Source organism: Asterias rubens, chromosome 8 (assembly GCF_902459465.1).
Source record: "Asterias rubens chromosome 8, eAstRub1.3, whole genome shotgun sequence".
Classification (NCBI taxonomy): domain Eukaryota; kingdom Metazoa; phylum Echinodermata; class Asteroidea; order Forcipulatida; family Asteriidae; genus Asterias; species Asterias rubens.
The window spans coordinates 19316445-19340610 of NC_047069.1; the positions used below are offsets into that span (position 1 = coordinate 19316445).

Below are 24166 nucleotides of genomic sequence, written 5' to 3' on the forward strand. Positions count from 1 at the left end.
AGCATGATCACACCATAGAGTAAAGACATCACACAAATAAACAGGGCCTAATTTCATAGAGCTGCTTACCCATAAACAGACAGATAAGGTAAGCTTACCAGAATGTGGAGAATATGGTTACCAGATAAAATGCAATTTATCATGTACAATCTACATGTATGACTGGCATCCTCCTAATTTTAGCTAAGCAGAAAAGGTCTAAGCAATATTTTTAGATTATGCAGCTCTATAAAAATGGGCACAGGTGTCAATTTCAGAAAATTGCTTCCCAAGAAATAACACCTATTAAGAAATAACACTTATACAATTGTTATCATGAATTCTGATGCAAAAATAATGAATGACAATGAATGACCGGGGGAAGAAAACAAAAATCTACAAATGCAAGATTGAATACAAACAATTCAGAATAAAAAATATAAAAAAATCACAATAAGCATTGGCAAAAAATTGGGAACAAGGACAGGATTGGTGTCAAATAAACTGATACATTTGAAACAGTGTTTGCTGGAGTTCCAATGGAAGACTTCAGAGGAGAAGGCAGGCATCACACTCAGGTAATTTCCCATCGTCCTCAGTGATGGGATGGACGTGAGAAGGAGCTGCTAAGCACAACAATTTGCTTAGCATAAGATTTCTTCCTTGACAAAACAGGATTACCAACAACATTTCCATTTGTTGCATATTGCTTGTTACTGGTATTCGGCTGTTGTTTGCTTATCCTGAAAATCACGTGGAAATTTGGTTGGTAATCCTGTTTTTATCAAGGCAAAATGTTCATGCTAAGCAAATTGTTTAGCAGCTCTATGAAATTGGGCCCTGGTGAGTTGGATGCCTGCTACCATCTCCAAAGCCTCCCATTGACTGACCATAGCTGGCTTGCTGTGTATTTGGCTGCATGGCAGTGGTCAAATCCTATGGCCAACACCTCAAGACGCAGCTTTGACATTTTTCTTATTCTTATTGGGTGATATGGAATTCGTACAAGTTTTCTTTTTCTTTTTTAGAATTTGGGGGTTTTCAAATTTTGTTTCGTGTTTTCTGGTTTGTGTTTCAATGAAAAATTAAAAAAATTCTCTATCATCGTTTTGAGTCTTCTTTGCTAAAATAATTTGAAGTAATTTTATTTGATTTGTTTTTTTTATATTTAAAATGGAGCTCTTTTATTTGTGTTGCGATTCGACCTGAATTATCGCTAAAATGCTGATCTAAAAACTATATAATAAAGATTGAATTTACAGGAAGAAATTGTGACTCCGTAACTAGACGACAATCCTCATTCTAGTCATTTTGGAATTTAGTGGTTAGCTTGGTGGATTCTTGTAATTGCAAGTTCTGCAGTATAACCACTAGACCAAGCCTAACCAATGAACCAATACTTTGAAATGACGTAAGAAATTTGAAAAAAAATAGAGAAGGTAGGAAGCAAGGACGAGGGGGTGATCCAACAGAAGGAAAATAAATGAAACTTACTGAGAGGCTGAGGATGAGCTTGTATTAGAGCTAGCGGAAGCACTCTTGTTTCGTGTCTGTACATCACGACAATCTCTATCAAATCTGTCAATTTGAGGCAAAAATGCTGAATTGTGATGGCGATGGAAAATGATAAAAACTATCGATCTCATGCTTATTTTCAGAATCCCATCATTCCTGCTTCCTCCAAACGATGAAATTACTGCTGAACTTGAGCAAGAGTTTGGACCACAATGACAATGGACTTGTGTATAGAGAGGGTTTCAAAGTTCAAATCGAGTTTTGTGATGCACTCATTTTTCAATATGGAGAGTCCTCATGAAAATCACAAGTCTCCAACTTCATGATAAAGTGGTGTAAAATGCCATTGTATTTGATGGTCTTTCAGACTGCAACCTGATGTCAAGCACAAGAAAAAAACTGCATCAGCCCAATGGTGAAATTCAATCCCTTTTTAGTTGAATATCATACCATCCCAGATCACCAATGAAAAAATTATTTATTGCACAAAAATGTACAGACAACCCAATATATTTGTGATGCATTCGATGTTTCGTGATATTGAATAAATTTACACTTGGAGGGTATCAAGTACCTTATTATAATGGGAACGGTAATGTGCCATTGCATTCCATAATGATCCCAGCATGCAATGAATAGGATCATCAGAATAGACAGCTTCACTAGCCACGCTATCAGCCAATTTTTTATGTATATATATTTTTTTTTTTGCCAAAATAAAAAAAATAACTCAAAAATACAGTTACACCCTTATGTTCCGACACTGCTTTGTTCCGACAAACTTGGTGTATATTCCGCACCCAAACCCTAACCTCTTGTTGCTGAGCGCCATGATCTAGATGGAAAGGCGCTATAGAAATCCTGTTAGTATTGGCCCTAGGGAATAGGGAATAAATCACATGGAGTTTTCGGAATATAGGATTGTCGGAACATAGGATTGTCGGAACATAGGGGTGTTGGAATACAAAGCAGTCACCAAAACTACAGAATAACTCACATTTCATCTGCTCTTGCCAGGGGTGGTCTTATAATAGTGCTTGGTGCGCCTAGAAAGAAAACAGAAAAAAAACTCACATTCATGACTTGAAAACACTCCATGGTGAGTCTCACATTTTCAATTATCATCATTTCTTGGATAACAATAAATTAACACACTTGCAATTTGTTCAAATTCCATCATTGAACGTCAGAGATATTGAAAGTCAATGCAGCCGAAGAGATTTTTGTCCTTCTAAAAGCTAATAAGCATGCATCAACGTAAGCAGAGTGAGGTTAGCAGAGTATGAAACACATGCTGGAAGCGAAATTCCCCTCACCGATCCGACATCTCAATATCAATCACTTAAAGGCAGTGGACACTATTGGTAATTGTCAAAGACTAGCCTTCACAGTTGGTGTATCTCAACATATGCGTAAAATAACAAACATGTGAAAATTTGAGCTCAATCGGTCATCGAACTTGCGAGATAATTATAAAAGAAAAAAACACCCTTGTCACATGAAGTTGTGTGCATTTAGATGGTTGATTTCGAGACCTCAATTTCTAAACCCGAGGTCTCAAAATCAAATTCGTGGAAAATTGCTTCTCTCTCGAAAACTATGGCACTTCAGGGGGAGCCGTTTCTCACAATGTTTTATACCATCAACCTCTCCCCATTACTCATCACCAATAAAGGTTTTATGCTAATAAATATTTTGAGTAATTACCGATAGTGTCCACTGCCTTTAATCCATGGTAATAAAATAATTATAGTGAAATAAAAAAAGTAGCATCCCCCTAAAAGTGATCCTTCTGCTACCGCTTCCTAGGTTGTATTATAAACTTACATGTGATCCCTGCTATATAGCAGTTACATGTTGAATGGCTTTTAACTGGCACCCCAAATAAAGATTGACAAAATAGCGAGACTGCCTACTTTAGGTAGGGCTACAATCTGGGCCATATCTCGTTGGGCCCCCAGGCCCCCTTTCAATGTTGGTTCTCATTGCACGGTCTTCTGCAGTCCAGTCAACATTAAGCGGGGCACGGGGGACAGAATGTTAATTGTCAGGGGTAAGTGGACAGGCAATGTTTATTAAACTGTTGGGAATGGGTGGCCCAAGCATTTTGGCCGGGATTGTAGATAGGTCAGTTGGTGGAGCGTTGGCACAATAATCCGGAGGCAGCAGGTTAAAAAAAAAGTGTAGTAAATGTTCTTTGTTCAACCCAAAACATTTACCCAGTCGGTTTCCCTTGTGGTTTATGACTTAAATCCATGGTAAAACAAAATACAACTAAACAACGCAAATAAATCACAACATAGAATTTTCAGTTTCACAGAAGAAAACTAAAATTGCATAGGACACAGTTTAGACTTGAGCTAGTCTCTCCCATCACACAACTTGAAACAATTCTGAACCACACATGTTGCCTAATGGCAGCTGATCACCATACAGCAACAGTGACCACTTATTCCATAGATGGATTGCAATACCATTCATCGACCGCCATCTTTGATGTATTAACAAGGGAAAATAGCAGGCGCAGCGCGTACATGCATGCACTTTTCCTTTGTTAAAACATTAAAAATGGCGGTCGATGATGCGTATTGCAATCCATCTATTGAAAACTCTATTTCTACAAACTTTATTTTTATTAGAAGTGATCAAGCTAAGCTTTACGTAGCTCTGCTCGCAGAAAGTTAAACTTGACTCTCAAAATAAAAAGCAACTATTTTAAGGTTGTGTTTAAATTAGCTGCTACTGCTTGATCAAGAACAAACGTTGCGACATAAAAGGCCCATAGCAACAGCCTTAGCAACAGCCTTAGCCAGTAATTCAGACAGGGTCTAACTTAAATTGATTAAGCGACCTGCAAAGACCCATATCATGGCCTGCATCAAAGGAGAACAATCAGTAACAAGTTACAACAGCCTATTGTAATGATACTGAAACAAAATAGGATAGAATAAGTAGGATTTGAAACTTTGCATGGTGGAAATACGATATAGAAAGGTTTGCGGTAAAATTGCAGGCGCAGCGCGTACACGCATGCATTTTTCCTTCAATACATCAACAATGGCCGTCGATGATGCCTATTGCAACCCATCTATTGAAAACTCTATTTCTACAAACACCAAAATACATGAAATACTTAAAATAGATGAAGTTGCTTAAACCAAATCATCTCTTACAACACAAGTGTTACCACAATCTCTGTAAAAGTGATGGTCAGAATAATCAAAGTTTCAAAATAAATTTGATTTTTTTTCCGATACTGTGGGTGGGTCGAAAGAAACAACTGAAAATGTAATTTCAGTTTTCAATTGAAAAAGAGGAAATCTTTAAGGGGTCTACTGCGTCTGTTCTTTTCCAGTAATTAACCGTCAACCTCGTTTCGATGGCCGACCTCTGTGCTTGATGGGCAAATAGCTGTATTTCCTCTTCTGTTGTAACTACAAAGTTGCATATTAGAAGCCAGGAACACTGGCTTAGAAAACTCCTTGGCTGGGAGAACATTGATTTAGAATGAAATGCCACTTTGTTCTTCACTGTTATAGCCGCAAGTATTTCAAATTTTGTGTGAGTATGTGGGCCTGAAGAAAAAAAAACCACCCCAATTTGAAACATTGATTATTTAAAAGTACCTCGAAGCTTTTAAATTTCTGTAAAGTGTCACTTTCTACTTGAGAAAAAAAATCTCTAGAGACTATGGTGAGGTAGTGTTAACTTGGCGGCAACTTCTTGGATAACAATAATATCCGACATCAAAATAAAAGCAGAAAGCGTGAATGTGATGCCAACGTAGTGGTGTACAAGAATAACAAAGCAACATATGTAAGTTATTAGTTATTTATGCAGATTTGATTTTATATATACCTGGTGTCTTTGACTAAAAACACACACAACAACAACCTACTGCAAGTTTTGTAGAGTTACATAGTATAAGAATCTGCTTACCGCATAAAAAGTTTGCTATCTGCTTACTGTATAAAACCTTTGATAACCAGCAAAATACCATGTGATGTGTATTATATTTGGCTGGTGCCCCACTGATCTTTACATAGCAATTAAATTAAGAACCGCATCCAAACAGGTTTAGAACAACGCTGTTCTTGTTAGAAAAGCTTGCAACCATTTGAATATTTTAAACAACAATTAGTGGCATGATCGGGATTGTTAAAATGTTAAGTTACATCTACCAGCAGGCAATCTGACCTTTACCTTTAAGAGGCTGTGCTAAGTCATGAGGCGGCCTCGATGATAGAGGCATTACTGATAATTGTCTAGTATCCTCGAGACTTCCTGGTAAACATAGCGGTGGTGTTTTACCTGATGAATAATAATTGTTACGAGAAGAAGGGAACAAAGGGAGAGGAGATTAGGAAGAAGGTTGGCATGCTGTACAAAAACTTTGGGGTCTTTGTAAATTAAACTGAAACTGATGCTTAGAAACATTCATTGGAAGTGATCCTTGGACACAATCCTTGAAAGCAATCCATCAAAATATTCTTTGGAAATATTCTTTGGCAGAGATTCGTGGAACTGATTCCTGGAGCCGGCTCTTGACACCGATTCTCGGAACTGATTCTCGGAACCGATCCAAGGAAAGATTCCTAGGAAACATTCTTTGGAAGAGATCCTTAGAACCGATTTTTTGAACCAATTCATGGAAATATTCTTTGGAACGGATTCTTGTAACTAAATCACGGAAATATTACTTAGAAACATTCCTTAGAAGTGTCTCTTGGAACCGGTTCTTGGAACCAATCCAAGGAAATATTCATCAGAAACATTCTTTGGAAGAGATTCTTGGAACTGATTCCTTGAGCCGGCTCATGCAACTGACTCTCGAAACTTATTCTTGGAACCGATCCAAGGAAAGATTCCTAGGAAACATTCTTTGGAAGTGATCCTTGGAACCAATCCATGGAAAGACTTTTGGAAACATGACTTTGTCTAGAAACCAATCTTTACAAAGTATTTTTGAAAACCTGTCTTTAGAACCAATCCTTTGAACTGATCCTCAGAAAAACAAATCTTGCAACAGATCCTTCAAAACATTCTTTGAAGGTAAAGCTCGGAACTGAACCTTAAAGTATTCTTTGAACCAACCCTTGGAATCAATTCTTGGACTTGTTCCAAAGAAGCGATCCTTGGAATAAAGTCAATGAAAGGTCCTGAACTCAAATCCTTAGGTACTGTCCCAAATGCTTTGGAAGGTGCTCAAAGTGCAATACAAAAAAAACACTATCATTATCATGTTAGATGAATACAATAACAAAATCAAAAAGATGTTGAAAATTACTATAACAACAAAAGATGAATTCCAATATAAAAATATGTATATATGAAACTCATAACCAAAACTAACAAATACAACTTTCACAGGATGATTATTTTGAGAAGTGCCTTTCTACAATTGTTGTTTGAAATGCTAGGTCCGATTTTTGCCAGATTTGACCCGAAAATTTAGAGTAAAGTTTGAAATAGCTATTGTTATAGGCTAATGAAAGTTCTAAGCGCTCATTTAAGGTACTGAAGAAGAAGAAAAAAATCGTCAACAACAAGTTGCAGTTAATTAACAGATAATGGTACTCAACTATAAACTTTGAACCACAACTTGAACACATAATATTCACTGCTAACCAGACATATTGCCTAAGCACAAATTTAACATTGCTCATTTGATGTCAGCTTAGTAAAATATTTGTGCTTAAATTTGACTATAGACCTTTCTTCTGCAACATCACAGCTGCAAGTTGACCAACCATGGTTGGCAATGGGCTGATTTTATGACAAAGAATTGCAACTCACAACTGCTATCAAAGTAGCCATATCACTGATAAAACCAAGAGGAGACTTTTGGGACGCTTGGTGGCAGCAGACTTACCAGGTAAAATCCATTGTTCTCGGTCATGTGCGCACACTCAGAACTACGTAAACAATGGAAATTTACCTGGTTAAGTCTGCAGCCACCTAGCATCCCAAAGTCTCCCACGTGCTACCCAATACAAAGAGTACACATGTTTTTGTTCAAGAGTTTCAAGGATTTAGCAAAAAGGGCAAATTTATGCCAACCCAGTTATGCATTTTGTGATACTCGAGAGCACCCATAGAAAATGGTGGCAAAAGTTTGTAAGCAAAAGAAAGGTCTAACACCATAATGTATCTAAAGACTTGTCGAAATTACAATGAGAATATTCTATTTGCAGCAGGCTCATTTATGATCGTATCGTATAGAAGAATATGTTTCATTGAATTTGATTAGTTTTGTGATGGCAAATATCAGCAGCCGAGCTTATAGTATTCAACGCCATGCGAGTCCAGTGAAATATGAACCAGAACATAAATAATCCTCTCCTTGCACAAGCTATAGAGGGCAGTATTTTGTGACTGTCACTTAAATAATTAAAATGTGATGGTACCACTTTGGGTTTGGAAAGAGTACACTCATTTGAATCATCAAGTTTTCAACACAAATTTTTAAAGTATATAACGGTAAGATGTCCTATGGGATGATGTGTTGATTTTCTTTAAAGGAACTTGTCACCTTGGATCGGACGAGTTGGTCTATTAAAAGCGTTTGAAACCGTTTGTTATGAAATGCATATGGTTAGAAAGATGTTTTAAAAGTAGAATATAATGATCCACACTAATATCACTCAAAATTGCAGGTTTCCTTTTACGTCGTGAAATAACACGGTCGGCCATACATGAGAAGCATATTTGTGTAGATCATTGTATTCTACTTTTACAACATCTTTCTACCCATATGCATTTTATAACAAACGGTTACAAACGCTTTTCAAAGACCAACTCGACCGATCCAAGGCAATGTGTTCCTTTAACTTTTCCTCCAAGTAGTTACAAACAAGAAGACAACAAATCGGATTAATTTTCCTAACAATCACAGATAAATGTGAATGTTATTCTATTTAGTTTAGAACCAAATTCAAGAATAGCTTTTCAATGGATGAGACTGTCACACTACACAGAATATTCTGTAGCAAGGAATAAGGGTAACTCTGTGCAAGGAGTGATTAATTCATTCAGGTTTTTATCTATGTGACATTCTGTACACCACCGTGCTGCAGAATACTTTACATACAAGATTAGTCAATTGCAGCAGAACGCATACAGAGCAACATCAATATTAGAAACAGATAAAGCAACATCAACATGCATGCAGTATCACAATTTAAACGAGCTGTACTGTTATTCATTTCATGTGAAAATGTATCTTCGGGGGTTAATTTCATCTAAAAATATTGAAGGAGATGTACATTTTTGTTTCCCTTATTTTAAAACTGTTTTAGAAATGAACCACTGCTGCTGGACAAAAAACACAATGTCCACAGACTTATACTAAACTTACACAGTTTGAAGATAATGATGGTAGAAAGCTGCCCTGAAAATATTACTTGCTGAGGTGCTGTAGTTTTTGAGAAATGAGTAAAACAATGTCATGAAAATAATTTTCGTCTCAGTGATCATGAGACGAAAATTATTTTAGCATCTAAAAACGTATTTTCATGACACTGTTTTACTAATGTCTCAAAAACTACAGCACCTCAGCAACTAATGTTTTAAGGTACACTTTCTACTATCATTATCTTCAAACGGTGTAGTTTGATGCAAATCTGTGGACATTGTGTTTTGTGTTACAAAAAGTAACCAAATCCTTTAAGGTGTTGCCATCCATTGGATCCAGAGTCCACACTGCATGGCGGCTAAAGACTCCAAATGGGGGTATGCTGTTTTCTAAACGAGCGCTATTTATTGTTCTTTGGGGATTCCTGATTAGGAACTAAAGACGTCCTCAATGGTAGAAAAGGGTTCCAAACAGTATATGTTTTCTCAGAATGAGTCAATTTTGCTTTTATTGCTCTTTGAGCATTCCTAATAAGGAATTAAAGAATGGTAAAAAAGGGTTCTGATTGGGGTATGTTAAATCTGAAATAGGGTGAAAATGCTATTTATTGTTCTTTGGGGATTCCTGATTAGGACCTAAAGAATCTAAAGGCCATTTTAGTATCGGGTGACAAGTCTGTATGTCAAAATGACATCATTTGACACACACGTATGGCTAAATGACATCATGTGACATGCGGTGGTAAAATAACGACGTGCTATGAGGTTTCACTTTTCAAGTATGGCAAACTCTGCCACACACATATTATGTGCACACGATCCTGTTTTGTTATACATGCGTGCAAACTCAGCCTCATGTAAAAGGGGCAGGAGTTCATTAAGTTGTCTCACAACTGCATCACTTAGCGTCCTCCAGGTTCCCTCTCTGTGGTTTATAACTAATTCAGTTATAATTCTAATCAAACAATATATCTTTCTAAATCTTGTAGATGAATATACAAGTACAAAATAAAGAAAAGAAAAAGAAAAAAAAATACTAGCAAAATTACAAAATAAGCCAATACAACCAAATACAAGGTGCCATGCCATGCAAAAAGACCATTTAAACTGGTACAGTAAAAAGCAAATGAAAGATAACCAGCAATTACCAACGCAGTCAATACCCAGCCTTAAGCAAACTGTAAACAACATCTTCCAAACAATGAAAGGAAGGCAAAGTAAAAAAGAACAAAAAAAGCAAATGGACAAAACAATTCTTGACATACTAGCGTGGCACACAGTGTCGTCTTCTTCATTTTTACCGTGGTATGTGTGGTACTTTGGGTATTTCCGCATTTGTATGGACCTCCAGAAGACTGATGTCAATAGCAGCATTAATGGAGAAGGAATGAGTGGATGGGGGTTAGGGGAGAGGGGGTTAGGGGAGAGGGGGGTTAGGGGAGAGGGGGGTTAGGGGAGAGGGGGGTTAGGGGAGAGGGGGTTAGGGGAGAGAGGGTTATGAGGGGTAAGATGAGGTTATACGGAGGGGAAGATGGGGTTATGGGGAGGGGAAAGATGGGGGTTTAGTTGAGGGGGATGTGGAAGAGATGATTAGTAGGAGATGATCATGAAATCGGTGGAGAAATGGGTGGGAAGGATTGGTGAAATGGGTGCGTTAGGGAGGGGTGGGGTTAGTGAGATGGGTGGTCAGGGGTTGGTAAGATGGTGAGATGAGTTTGGAGGTGAGAGGGGTTGTGAGATGGGGGTCGTAGGTAGGAAAGGTGAGTGGATTATATTATTAGTAAGGAAGAAGGTGAAAATGAAACATTTGACAAATGAGCGCACGGTAGATTTGGAGGTAGATTGAAGTTTGCAAAAGATCAGGGTAACGGACAGGTTGGAAAGCAGCAATTTTTAGTGGAAACAGGATTGAACAGGAGAGGAAGAGATGGCACAGTTAATGCACAAGGAAGATGACACCCAAGAAGAGGTACCCGAAGAAAGAAGGATGAAGGAAGAGAAGAATGGAGTGTGTAGTGACAAAATGAAGAACCAGACATAGGGCCAATAAGAACAATTGGGATTCAATCAGTGGGACACAAAGATTCATGAAACAGTGAAGCAAACATGAAAACAAACGAATGATACGACAGACAAAAGATCAGTGATGCGGAGCAAGTAGACAAACAGTGAAACACAAGCACCAGAACGCCATGAGATACAGACAGATACAGACCAACACGAAAGTGAAGATCAAAGGTCAAGGTCGCCGAGGTCAAAGTTCGTGTTTGAGGGGAAAAAGTATAGGTCGTAATTGATTAGGAAAGGAATTGGGCCGTTCAGAATGGGCAAAGATTGGTGGGATGAAAGAAAAGAGATGACAAGTGTTAGTAAATGATAAGTCACCAATGCACACTGTGATCAATACAAGCTAAAATTGAAATGTTTTCGCTCGATGATATTGCAAATTTTAACTTTCGGTTAATCTTTTACCTTCACCGCTCCGTGCTAAACAAGTATTTCAAAACAAATCACAATTTTCTTAATTTAAGATGTTTTGAAGCGAATTTAAAAGCAAAAACATTTAAGCATAAAACCCGGTTGACTGGGTACCAGATGAAATGGTTTTAATGGACGACGTCACTTGTTAATTTTTGTTTTTGCCATTTCATGCACGGAGCAGGAGAGCTACATGCTGGAAATTTAATTTTTTGCAGAGCGAAATCTTTGAAAACAACATGCAGCAATTTAGTAGAAAGAAAACATTGGGTTTTTTTTTCCTTTCAATTTGTCACGATTGCTTTCAAACAAACTGGTGACGTAGGAGAGAAAAACAGGTAATATTATCGATAACTGTTTACAGCCTGTGCAATAAAAAATGGAATATATAAAAATAGTTAAATGTTGAAGGTGTTTTAACAAGGAGGGAATAACATTATAAAATATTATTTGACACCCAGAGAAAAAAACACTTTGAGACATGATTGCCTTAGTGTGACAAATTCAATTCGTTGTGAAGTACACTCCCACCTAGGTCTTTCAGTGAGAACAACTTTCTTTTGAACTTTAAAGCTAGGATCGTAGGTTGGTTGTTGACACTGGAATGCTTATTTACAAAGTCCCATGTGAAAGTCTAAGCTGAATACAGTATCTGCTTGATGAGGAAAATGGCAAAACACTGTCACAGTAACTTTGCAATAGTGTTGAATGCATCCATAACTAGCGAAGTGTCAGCGGTAACCAACTGCATCGCTGGTCGCAGAATTGATGAAATCAGAGATCAGAAATCAGAGATGAATCGTTTCTCAGATTCAATTGTTTTGGGTGAAAAATTATCCAAACCATATTACTTCCAAGCGAACAATTTCTCAAATTAGTTTATACTATCACCAGCTTTAGAGCGCTTCTCACCAAATAAGTTTTTACAATAATTATTTTTTAGAATAGTTACCAATCTTATGACCCTACCTTTAAATCCAGACCTTAACTTAAAAACTCAAAATAAAATACCCCAAATTATATCAAAAGACCAATCATGCTCATTCGTTAATAATATCATTCCATTCGGACTTAATCCTTGTGTTGATTGTTTTTGTTTACCAAGAGGGGAAGGCTGTCTTTCCTGCAGACGATTCCCAAAGAAAAAAGTGTAAATTTTCCTGATGGAGGGAGGAGTTCCAGTTGGCAAAGAGTCTATTCCTAGGGTGGAGGTTGAAAACAAACCAGACAAACATTTCATGTCTGTATACTACAATATCAACAACTGTTTCATGAATCATCTATTATACCCATGAAAGGAACTAGGTTTTCCTTGCGCACCACTGGAAGGAATGGAATTTGTTTTGTTTTAAATATTAATGAGAAAATTTCTTTATATAGGTCTAAGATAGATTGTAATGGCTCATATTTTAATTTTGTTTAAGGTCGAGTAATAGAAACGCAATCAGACCCTTTGAAAGATGTTAGGTAATAATCGAGTCATCAACCCACAATCGGTGAAACGAAGAGCATCCTGGAGAGAGATGAAAGGCCTAATGACAAAACTTGACTGCGGCCGCTTTCACGAAACGCTAGGATTAATCCTATCTCGAGTTAGGACGAGTAACCCGTCCTATCTTAGGATGGGTTCAATGTACCCATGTCTTCAGATACTAGGGAACATAACTCGTCCTAAGTCCTAAGATTATTCCTAAATAAGAATGAGTTTGGTGAAATCGACGGCTGGAATGTGAAAGGAAGAAGTCTTTGATAAAGACATTGGGCACAAAACCTTCCAAAGAATTAATCGGTTAATTGCTGGCAATGCATTTTGACCAAACCAGCGAACAACCACAGCCGCAATAAACTCTGTGAAACAGTTGCTTAGGATGCATCTCCTACAGTGTCCAACCACACACGATGTGTTGACATGAGCACTGCCAAACACGCAGACACTCAGATATCAGACCATCACTTTGTGTTGCAGAAGACTTTTATACATTATTGCAATCTCTGAAGTAACTGGCTACAAAAAACTGTCTCTCCAGGCAAGCAGCAACACCTACATCAACAAATTTTAAACTTCTTCCCCAGAGAGCCAAGTCAGAGAAGACAAATCACTCCAACTACTGAACCAAAATTAAACTTTGACCGTGTTAGAATAAATGCTAGCACCCGGTCACATATAACATTTGTAAGTTAAAGTGTCTAAGTAAGAAAAATTTACTGCGACACCATGTGAAAAAAACCTCTTGTGTGTGAAGTGGTGGCTCTGCGAAGAGCCGGTTTCTGCTCGACATTTCGATCAGTGTGCTCTGACCGTCTCCGGGAGAAAGTGTCCAATACAAATTTTAAGTTATTGTTAATTTTATTGCTCCGTTACGTACCAGCAAAAAAAACTATACCTGGAGAAAGTGTCCCATACAAATTTGACGTTATTGTTAATATTATTGGTTCCTTACAGAGCACGCATATTTGTTATTGACCCCTTACCTGTAGAAAGTGAGTTTGCTTTCTTATTGGAGGGCGGTGAGGAGCTGGAGGAGTGAGTTGAGATGGAGGACTGGGAGCTGATCGACTCTCGACTGCTGCTGGAACTGTACTGGGGCTCCACTACTATCGAGAAGGGACAAAGAACACGACAAAAAAGAATCCTGACATTCAGAGACGGTCTGGGAAAAACATTGCATCAAACATTTTTGGGAACATAAGTTTGGGTTGTGATTTTAATGGATGTTAAAAATGCATCGGGAAAAAAAGTAGTATTTGGTTTCAATCGATGTGTGTAAGCACTTTATACTTTCCGAGTTCTTTGAACAAAATCACTTGTGTGTTACTTGGGTGGGATTCGAACCCATGACAGATGCAAATGATCCTGACATGCACAGACTGTGCGGAAAAACATTGCATCAAACATTTTTGGGGAAATCAATTTGGGTTTTGGTGTTCATAGATGTTAAATTTTCATCAGGAATAAAGAATATTATTTGGTTTTAGTTTTACACCTTACACTGACGTGTGTTAGTCTGGAAACTCTTCCCGAGTTCTGTGAACAAAATCACAGGCGCATTACTTGGGTGGGATTCTAACCCATGACCTATGCCAATGGTTTTGATGTTAATTGGGATATTAGGAATTGTTAAGTAAACTTTTCTGTGGCACGGTTCCTGACACTTCAGTTTTATTTGTTTGAATGTAAAAAGTAAATCGTAGCACAACACAGAACTTAAAAAACATAAAACGGTTCTTATTGACAAATAAACAACAAAAAATGGCACTTCTCATAAAAACATGAAAACATCAAATGATCTTAATTCTCCATCATTTTGGTACGAAATTGGCATAGTACAGACAATTTAATAAACATGTCAATGAAAATGAAAAAAAAAAGGCAAAAAAATAGTAAAACAATCACACAAATATAAAACAAAATGGGATCGGAAACACAAACGAAACAAACACTTAAGTTATTCCTGCAAAAATAAACAAATTAATTGTTAGCAAACTCAACATGCTGTGATGTAGATTTGATAAGAAGAAAATCCTCCCCAGTTTGACAATTATTACAACTGAACATATTCAGTTCAGCGTCAGTTTCACCCTGGAGTCTCTCTCGGGTCGCCCATTTATATTCTCTCTCATCTGAAGTACCTCCTGCAAAAAAAGTCCTTGGAGAATTGTCCGGAAAGTAAGAATGAATTGCAAAGGAATTGAACAAAAGTAAAGCCTAGAGCAACATCTGGTAGTTTCATGTCCTTGAACGAGAGCACTTGGAAAAAAAAGAGCTCCAACAACTTCTTCAGAAATCACATCCGTAAAAACATGTACATGTAACTTGCAAATGGCTGTCATTTTGACCACTCTTTTCGCTCTATGAAATTCTGCGGTAATTAAAAAAAGTGATACCGTTTTTTATGAGTAATCTCTATAAATACTGTATTTTTTCGACCTGTCTGATATTTCGTTGTTGATTGCTGTTGATCTGTCATCCTGTGAACAAGAAATTAAAGAGTTGATTTTACAATCTAGGCCTCATTCCATAGAGCTGCTTTAAGTATAAAAAGTTGCTAAGCACAACAAAATGATGCTTACCATAAGGGCCTTAGAGCTTGTTTTTCACAAATTTTGATTACTCTACAAATACTGTATTGTTATTACCGGATAACGTTACCAGCTAAAATTGCCATTTTATGTGTAAAAATTGTAACTGGTATCTTGCTTGCTTAGTTTTGCTGAGCAGAAAAATGGGAAGCAATATTTTAATGCTTAAGCAGCTCTACGATACTGGGTCGGGGGGGGGGGTTGTAGTGGGATGTTCTGGTTTAAAATTCTAATAAAATAATATACAATGATTCTCAAATGATCTAAACACAGAGAACAAAACACTTCAAGGCATAACACATCACAAAACAAATTTGCTTTTTTTTGCTTTTACCCAAGAAATTCTTTATTGCATTCCAACACAAAAATTTACAGGCAAGACATACAGCTCCCTGCATGCATAAAAAACTATCCATGCTGGCCACCAAATGCAAAGACATGCACTAAATACCCACACCACATGCTCACCATTAGAAATTCACACATTGGAAGATGCAAAGTAGTGCATGACAAAGCTCATACAAAATACTTGTTCAAATATATAACTGTTTGGATACGCTTCATCTACCCAAACGATTGACCTGTTGCAGGACGCACAGCACACGGCGCACTTAGGCGTGCCTATCCTATCCGCCATTTTGGATATCAAAATGAAACAACGGCATTGACTCCCAAAATGTTGGAATGGGTAGACGCGCATTTAATAGATGTTAATTTTGTGGTAAGGTCATGGGTGCAAATCCCACTCGAGTGATTTGTCCTCTTTTTTTTTTTTAAACAGACCTTGGGAGAGTACTGAGTATACAGTACTTGATTCAAAATCGGTGCAAGTGTACAACAAAATATATTCTTTATCCCTTATGCAAAATTAACCTCTCTTTATCAAATATTAGCGATAATATTACTTGAAATATTTTCATTTGGTACATTTTTTGTAGAGAAAATATGGGTTTGCAGTAGACCAGGTTGGACCCCCAACCCCGCCCCGCATTCATTTCGTTGGGTATTGTTGATCGAAAAGAGGAGGCCAACCTTGGCTAGATTTGTCATATCATCTAAAAAAGTTTATACATTTGATTCATTTAAATAATTATGACCTTCTGAAAAATTCATTGATGGATATGTATTTTCTTATAATCTATAAAATGTTAGTCATAGTAACCAATACCAGTGCTTCAAATATGGAACAGTTTTTCTGGCCCTTTTTCAAACTGTTCTTACTTTATATATACACAACCTAAGTATAAATGTCTTTACTGATATGCTAACTTTCGCGCTTACCTTGGTACTAAAGGCAGTGAACACCGTTGGTAATTGGCAAAGACCAGTCTTCTCACTTGGTATAATATAATAACAAACCTGTGAAAACTTGAGCTCAATTGAGAAGAATGGTCTTTGACATTAACCAAAAGTGTCCAGTGCTTTAAAGGATTTGGGTACTTTTTCAAAATGTCCACAGATTTACATTAAACTTACAGGGTTTGAATATAACGATAGTGGAAAGCTTCCCTTCAAATATTACTTACTGAGGTGCTGTAGTTTTTGAGAAATGAGTAAAACAATGTCATGAAAATACGTTTGTAAATGCTTAAAATATTTTTCGTCTCATGAGACGAAAATTATTTTCATGACATTGTTTTACTCATTTCCCAAAAACTACAGCACCTCAGCACGTAATATTTTCAGGGCAGCTTTCTACTATCATTATCTTCAAACTGTGTAAGTCTAGTGTAAATCTGTCGACATTGTGTTTTTGTCCTACAAAAAGTGCATACACCCTTTAAACAAACACAAAACAGCTTAGACAAAAACAATTTTTTTTTCAGCATCACCATCAGTCCGATGCCTCTGTCACACAAAGTCAGTTTTTGTGCGAAAGCTGCACTTAAGGGTTGTCATTTCTTCACACTTGTATTTGAGATTTAAAAGTTGTAGAATCCAAACATTGGGATCCCCCGGAGGTCATCCATCTGGAGGGGAAACAGCTTCACAGCATTTGGGAAACATCGCTGAAGTACAGATCTCTCTTTGCAAGTAATATTCCATCAAAAAGTTCCGTCATTGATCCAGGTTGTTGGTTTAAGATCCTGCTCAAGTTAATTTTTCTTTATAGAAGTTTACCCAGTCAGTTTTACTTGATATTTGAAATAAAAAGTTGCATCCCTTTAAGGTGATCCCCTGGCTGCCTCTTCCCAGGTTGTATTATAAACTTGGGTGTGATCCCTGGCTACACGGCAGGCTTCTGACTGGCACCCCCGAAAAAAAGATATTGACAAAATAGGGAGACCCCAACATGGGGCAAGATAGCAGAGTTGGTGGACCAGGTAATGGCACGTTAATCCGGAGGTCGTTGGTTCAGATTTTTCTTTGTTCAACCCCAAATTATTTAAAAGTTTACTGAGGCAGTTTTCTGTGTGATTTATTATTTGATATTATATTTTCTTTTTTCCCTGAAAATGTGGGACATTAGTTGATGGGATAGTTTCACACATTCTAAAAACAACTTGACGGAAAGATATCCTTTTTGAGCTTTAACTTCAAGAACATTGTTCCTTGAAAATCCTTTTAAAATATTCTATTTTATTCAAGCAAAAACTTTTTTTTTTCCAAGAATTGTTTGCAATTTCTTTTTAAGAAAATAAGTGGAAAAGGAGAGAATAAAGTATACCATTTGAGAAAGATGGATGTGGGTGACAAGAACATGACAACAGTAATAAAGCTGGAGGGACCGAAGGGAGAAAATATCAACAATAAACAACACTTGACGAGCAAAAAAAAACAGGCAAGAACACTGACTGAACTTGACAATTGGAATGAGAGATTTGTACTTTCTGATTTTAGTAAGGCGAAGTGAGTCTGTGAGAATGACAGTGTGGTAGAAACGATGGAGTGTTGGTGATGCAAAAACGTTCAGAATTCAGGTGCAATAATACTATCTTAATGACGTCCCAACCATTTACAGATCATGCATTACTGGATAATTATCAATCAACCTATGCTCAGACATGAGGGTTTACGATAATTAGTTTAATTTAATTACTTAAGTGGACACTATTGGTAATTGCTCAAAATAATTGTTAGCATAAAAACTTATTTTGTAACAAGCAATGGAGAGCTGTTGATAACATAAAACATTGTGAGATGGCTCCCTCTAATGTAACGCAGTTTTTGTGAAAGAAGTAATTTTACACAAAATTTATTTCAAGACCTCAGAATTAGATTTTGAGGTCCCGAAATCAAGCATCTGGAAGCACACAACTTCGTGTGACAAGGGTGATTTTTCTTCCATTATTATCTCGCAACTTCGACGACCAATTGAGTTCAAATTTTCACAGTTTGTTATTTTGTGCATATGTTGAAATACACCCAGTGAGAAGACTGGTCTTTGACAATTACCAAAGGTGTCCAGTGTCTTTAAATATTGGGCCGTAGATTGGTTTTTATCAAGGTTATGCTGATTTAAAGGCAACATTATCAAGAAAGATACAATACAAGTCATTTGAGAAAGTTTTGAAAATCCTACTTAACTTTGAAAAAGACTGGTTTGCTGTCATTTGTTTATCTGATTACTATAAACACAAGAGTGCTTTTTGGCAAGGAATTATCAGAAAGAACTAAATGGTTGCTTTACTTAAAACAGAACTTAACAACACATGTAAACTAGGTTTCTCCAACAGTTCTTTTGGTGGTTAATAGAAACAATACTTAGTAAAAAGTATTATCTTGTTTAAATGAATCTAAAATATACTTAGCTAAAGAAACATAAATAATATACCAAAATGCATGTCACAGGCAAGAACTGAACTTCAACTGACGGTTGTGTCTTTGTAAAAGTAACTTAAATAAAAAAAAAAAGGCTATATGTGGCAGACTAAATATGAACATTATCTTTTCAAATGGTATAAACTGATAACATATAATGAGATATGATAGAAAATTTACAACGTCTGTGTTTAATCTTGAGGACAATTTTCAAAGAGTACTCTCTACAAACCATGCAGATTCCAATAGCATACAACAAATGCACAGCAAACATACCAAGATACTTAGAAACTGAAAAAATAACAAATAAAACTTGTACACGACACAGCAAGGCACACACTAGCAACTCTGAATAGCAACTCCGAATAAACAAAACAGTGACATAACTGTAGCGCTGTGTAAGCTTGCCCAAAGTCACTCAAAAGCTTTTAAAAGAAATTCTTAAAAAGTAAAAGGTTTAACTCTTTAGAGACCATTAAATTCTGATATGCCAAGACATGGCAAACTTTGTTGATTTTTACTATAAAAAATTAAGGAAGATTGATTGAAAAAAAAACCAGATAAATAAATGGTTTTGTTTTTGCATTACAGATTCAATGTTAACACAGAGATCATTGGAAAATGTAAATTCAGGCTATGATTTTTTTACTTTGACCTTTTTGGTTGAGTGGAAAATAGGTAAAATCTTGTGGTCGCTTGCGGCCGCTTTGGGGATTTTGTATAAGCCGCCTTTCGCTGCTATGGTCTCAGGCTAAACGTTTCTAGTATGACGTGAACTTGACTTTAAGGACATAAGAATTTGACTTGTGGTCGGAGGTATGAGCAAGAAAGACATAGGGCATACAACACAAGGATGCGGACAAATGAGAGCACCCAACCCCAACAACAGGAAAAGATCATTGAGGATACAGGAATTAGTCAAAAGCTGGGATGAAATTGGAGTAAAATAAATGGTTTTTTTTTAAGTGGGTTGGAGAGAGAATGGAATAAAAGAATCCTTTAAAAAAAAAGTTTTACAAATATAAAAAATTTACTGACATTTCGTAATTGAATTTGTTTTCTTCAGTTAAATGAAAAATCCGATCTGTTATGAAAATGTGGAAAACATCCCATGACCGTTCAAGTTTAGACCATGTTCTTCTTCAGAAGAAAAAAATTAGACTTATTAATCCATCTTATCTGAGAAAAATATGGACCAAGTTTTTCAGGAAAGTTTTGATTTCCAAATAGAAAAAAACAGAAGATTTATACGTCCGTTTTATCGGTGAAAAATGCACCAGGGACCCTCGATAGGACAGGAGGCGCCATCTTTCTACCATCCCTCCGCTTCATTAATATAAGCTCAGATGGCGAGGTCTTTTCATTTCCTTTAGAAGCCCCCTGGTCCTGCACCCCTGACGCCTTAGCCTGGCTCAACCCTTCACCCTCTCCTTTCTCTACCCGGGCACCCTGACCACCATTTGCCTGTTTCTGGTCGCCATTTTTAACCCCCCGATCAAGTGGGCTACTTTGTCCAGATTTCCCATTTCTGTTGTCGACCAGAGGTGCGACCCCCGTCCCTATCCCGATCACCCCATGGGTACCCATTTGAAGGGCTTTTGCAATGACACCCCCACCCTTACTGGGCGTATCTGAACTCTTAAAAGCGCATTCGTCTAGTCCTTCAACATCTTTCATGTTCATGACAACGTAATCTTCGTCGTCATTATCTGGCGATGAAACCACCCTCCTTGGAGGAGTTTTACCCACGATTAGAAAGTCAGGTTTCTTATTTGGCGGAGGTTTCTTCCCATTTCCAGGACTTACATCGATCATCTCAGCTGGACAACTTACTGCCCTACTCTTAGTTGTTAACCTACTAGGCCGTTTGATCACCGTACGGCTCATGTCAACGTAATCGAGCGATTCGTCGTCAATGCTTTTTCTCTTGTATTCGAATTTCCCTCTCAGCTCACTTACCGTTGGCGAGGTGGGCGGGAGAGTAAGAGAGGCCTTGCGGTCTCGTCCATCATTACCTGTGGTGAATTTCTTGGGGGAAGGGGGAAGAAGGGGGCGTGGAGGAGGGGTGACTTTCTCACCTGTTCGTCTCGGCGACTGGTCCCGCCCTGTCGACGGCATCTGCGAGTGCGGGATGTAGCGCTGGGTGGACATCGGGTCGGTCTTTGGCGTCTGAGGCAGCTGCTTTCCGTTTCTTGGTGACATCTGGGAGGATGAGACACTGGAGACGGACGAGGCAGATGAATTGGAGAGGATAGAGGCCGAGGACGGGGCGACATTACGGAACTGAGATCCTCCTCCGCTGTCTGGGTTGAATTTGAATATCTACAAGGCAATTAAACAAAGAAAAATTAGAGCACAATTTCAGAGGAAAACAGAATATCTGGGCTTACTTCCATAGAGCTGCTTAAGCATCAAAATTAGCTAAGCACAATCAAAGGTTTGCTTACCAGAATACATGTAAGGTTACCATCCAAGATACCATGTAATGTGTACAATCTGTGGCTGGTATAAGCAGATCGTCTTTAAGCATGTTATCTACGGCTTAATAATCATAATAGCAAAGGCCATTTGTAACTAGCCATTACTGTCAATTTGACACTCCGAATCAAAGGACAAAGCAATTATGAAAAGCATCTTCCACAAGGAAGTTGCTGATTGCTTAAATATTATTGTTGTAAAGAGTTGCAGTACGTTTTCTTTGTAAGATTGCTATATAAATGCTTAGATAATTATTAATACAGTACCGATTGAAATTAAGTAGATGCCGTGCGATAAAACCCATGCACAAACGCGTGTGGAGGTTGGCACGATAACATGTTTTGAAAAAAAGTGAAATAGCCGTCAGGATACAAGTGTCAAGACCAGGACTCGAACCCGCACTCTGATGATCAGAAACACCAGAGCTTGAGTCCAGTGCTCAATCATAACTAAAACCATAACTATAACTATAACCATAACCATAACCATTATCATAACTGCTTGGCCACACCACGATACGATGGCTTTATGAAACTTTATGAAACTTTTCCCACATCGCAAGGTGCCCTGTCCCACTTACCTTCTGATTTTTTTCAAGGGCAAACAGTTTATAAATAAGACTGAATATCATGCCTTCACTTTACCTTCTGATAGTGCTTGATAAGAATCTCAATGACAATATTAGAGAACTTGATGTCCATGATGGCTTTCATCGTCTCCTCCTCTGGACGCATCAGTGTCGGTCCAAAGCACACCCCGAGGTTGGTCACTGTCATCAGGTTCGTCTCTGCCTGATCAGCGACCCTAGTTTGGAGGAAGGGAGGAGGAAATAGATGAGGGATAAGGTAGTAGAATGGAAAGAAGGGAGACAAAATTATAATGTGTAACAAATATTGCAGGTTTGAAAGGATTCACTTCGAAGTAAAATGGTTTGGATTACTCTTCTAAAAAAAAAACTATTTGAATCTGGGAAACCAATCATGCGCACTCAATGCGCACGATATAAGTTTGTGAAGGACTATTGCCGAAATACAAGTCCTAGTCACATCAACAACTATCATGGTGCCCTGACTCTGATGCAATGAAATACACAACTAACATAGTTACACAAATACAGCATATTTTTAAGATGGCTTTCATGCATACGCCTTATTTATATTCCTGAGGGTATCAAAACTAAGAGTAAGACAAGATCAAGAGCGGCTGAGTACCTTCTTAAATGTGATATAAGGAAATCCAACATCTCAAAGTTAGGCTCCTCCAGTTGATGGACCAATGCGTGGATGTCGTTCACTCGTAATGTTTTTGTTTCTTGTTCTGCAATAAATAACAAACAGTTAATATCAGAGCCTTAAGGCAGTGGACACTATTGGTAATCACTCACAATACTTGGCAACAAGCAATGGAGAGCTGTTGATAGTAGAAAACATTGTGAAAAACAGCTCCCTCTGAAGTAATGTAGTTTGCGAGAAAGAAGTAATTTTACACTAAAATATTTGAATTTGATTTTGAGACCTCAGAACTAGATTTTTAGGTCCCAAAATCAAACATCTGAAAGCACACAACTTCGTGTGACAAGAGTGTTTTTTCTTCCGTTATTATCTCGCAACTTCGACAACCAATTGAGTTCAAATTTTCACAGTTTGTTACTTTGTGCATATGTTGAGAAACACCAAGTGAGAAGACTGGTCTTTGGCAATTCCCAATAGTGTCCAGTGCCTTTAATCCACTACAATTATCATTAAACTTTTTCTTGAAGACAAACGTGTATGGCAGGAAACACACTAATGTGTATCACTTATCCACTGTAAGCAGTTTTTCTAATTCTTGTCACATTGTTGTAAGTGCCTGAAACCACCCAAAACGTTCAACAATAGAATCCCAGAACTGATTTTGGTTATAAATTTAACTTTCACAAAGTTAAATTGAAGGTCAGGTTTTTCTCAGAGTTCAGATAAGTCTAAATGTCTAATCCCTGTCATTTGTCACGAATTGAAACCAACACAAACTACACTCTGATGAATGCATGTTGTTGATGTTGTTTGTTGTTGTTGTTGTTGTTGTTGTTTGTTGTTGTTGTTGTTGTAGATATACTTACTCGCTGCAGCAATGAATTGATCATGAAGCCTGAATGACATCAATGGCTCAGGCAGGTTCCTGATAACAAAAGATACACACACAATAAAACTCATCGAGTATAGACAATGTGACCTATGACATCACATGTTTACAAAAGAGCCACAGAGCCTGGACTTCCTGCAGGCATGATTTGTACACAGCTCAATGGAAGGAAACATAAAATCTTGTATTTTATAGAGATTGCGCTGTCTAATTCTTATCAACTTCTGATATGATGAAAGGGGGAGGGACATCTCAAAACTTGTCCAGCTTTTACTTTCATAACTCTTGGTTTGATGTGGAAATTATGACACAAAATGTCAACTTTCCCATAGGACCAGTGTAGTACATTTTGCCTGCCAGAATACTCAAACAATGTACAAGGTCACACTTATTGTGAACA

At 37.5% G+C, this 24166-nt stretch overlaps 1 protein-coding gene across 1 annotated transcript in view; it reads right to left on the bottom strand.

Annotated features, from left to right (window-relative positions):
* The window catches only part of LOC117293977 (rho GTPase-activating protein 26-like), an 89943-nt gene that overhangs the window by 8008 nt on the left and 57769 nt on the right, over positions 1-24166 (bottom strand). The window contains 9 exon segments of the mRNA XM_033776491.1: positions 1474-1557; positions 2492-2540; positions 5698-5805; positions 10113-10202; positions 13798-13920; positions 21246-21489; positions 22290-22449; positions 22857-22962; positions 23744-23802. Of these exon segments, the coding sequence (XP_033632382.1) occupies positions 1474-1557; positions 2492-2540; positions 5698-5805; positions 10113-10202; positions 13798-13920; positions 21246-21489; positions 22290-22449; positions 22857-22962; positions 23744-23802 (1023 nt within the window).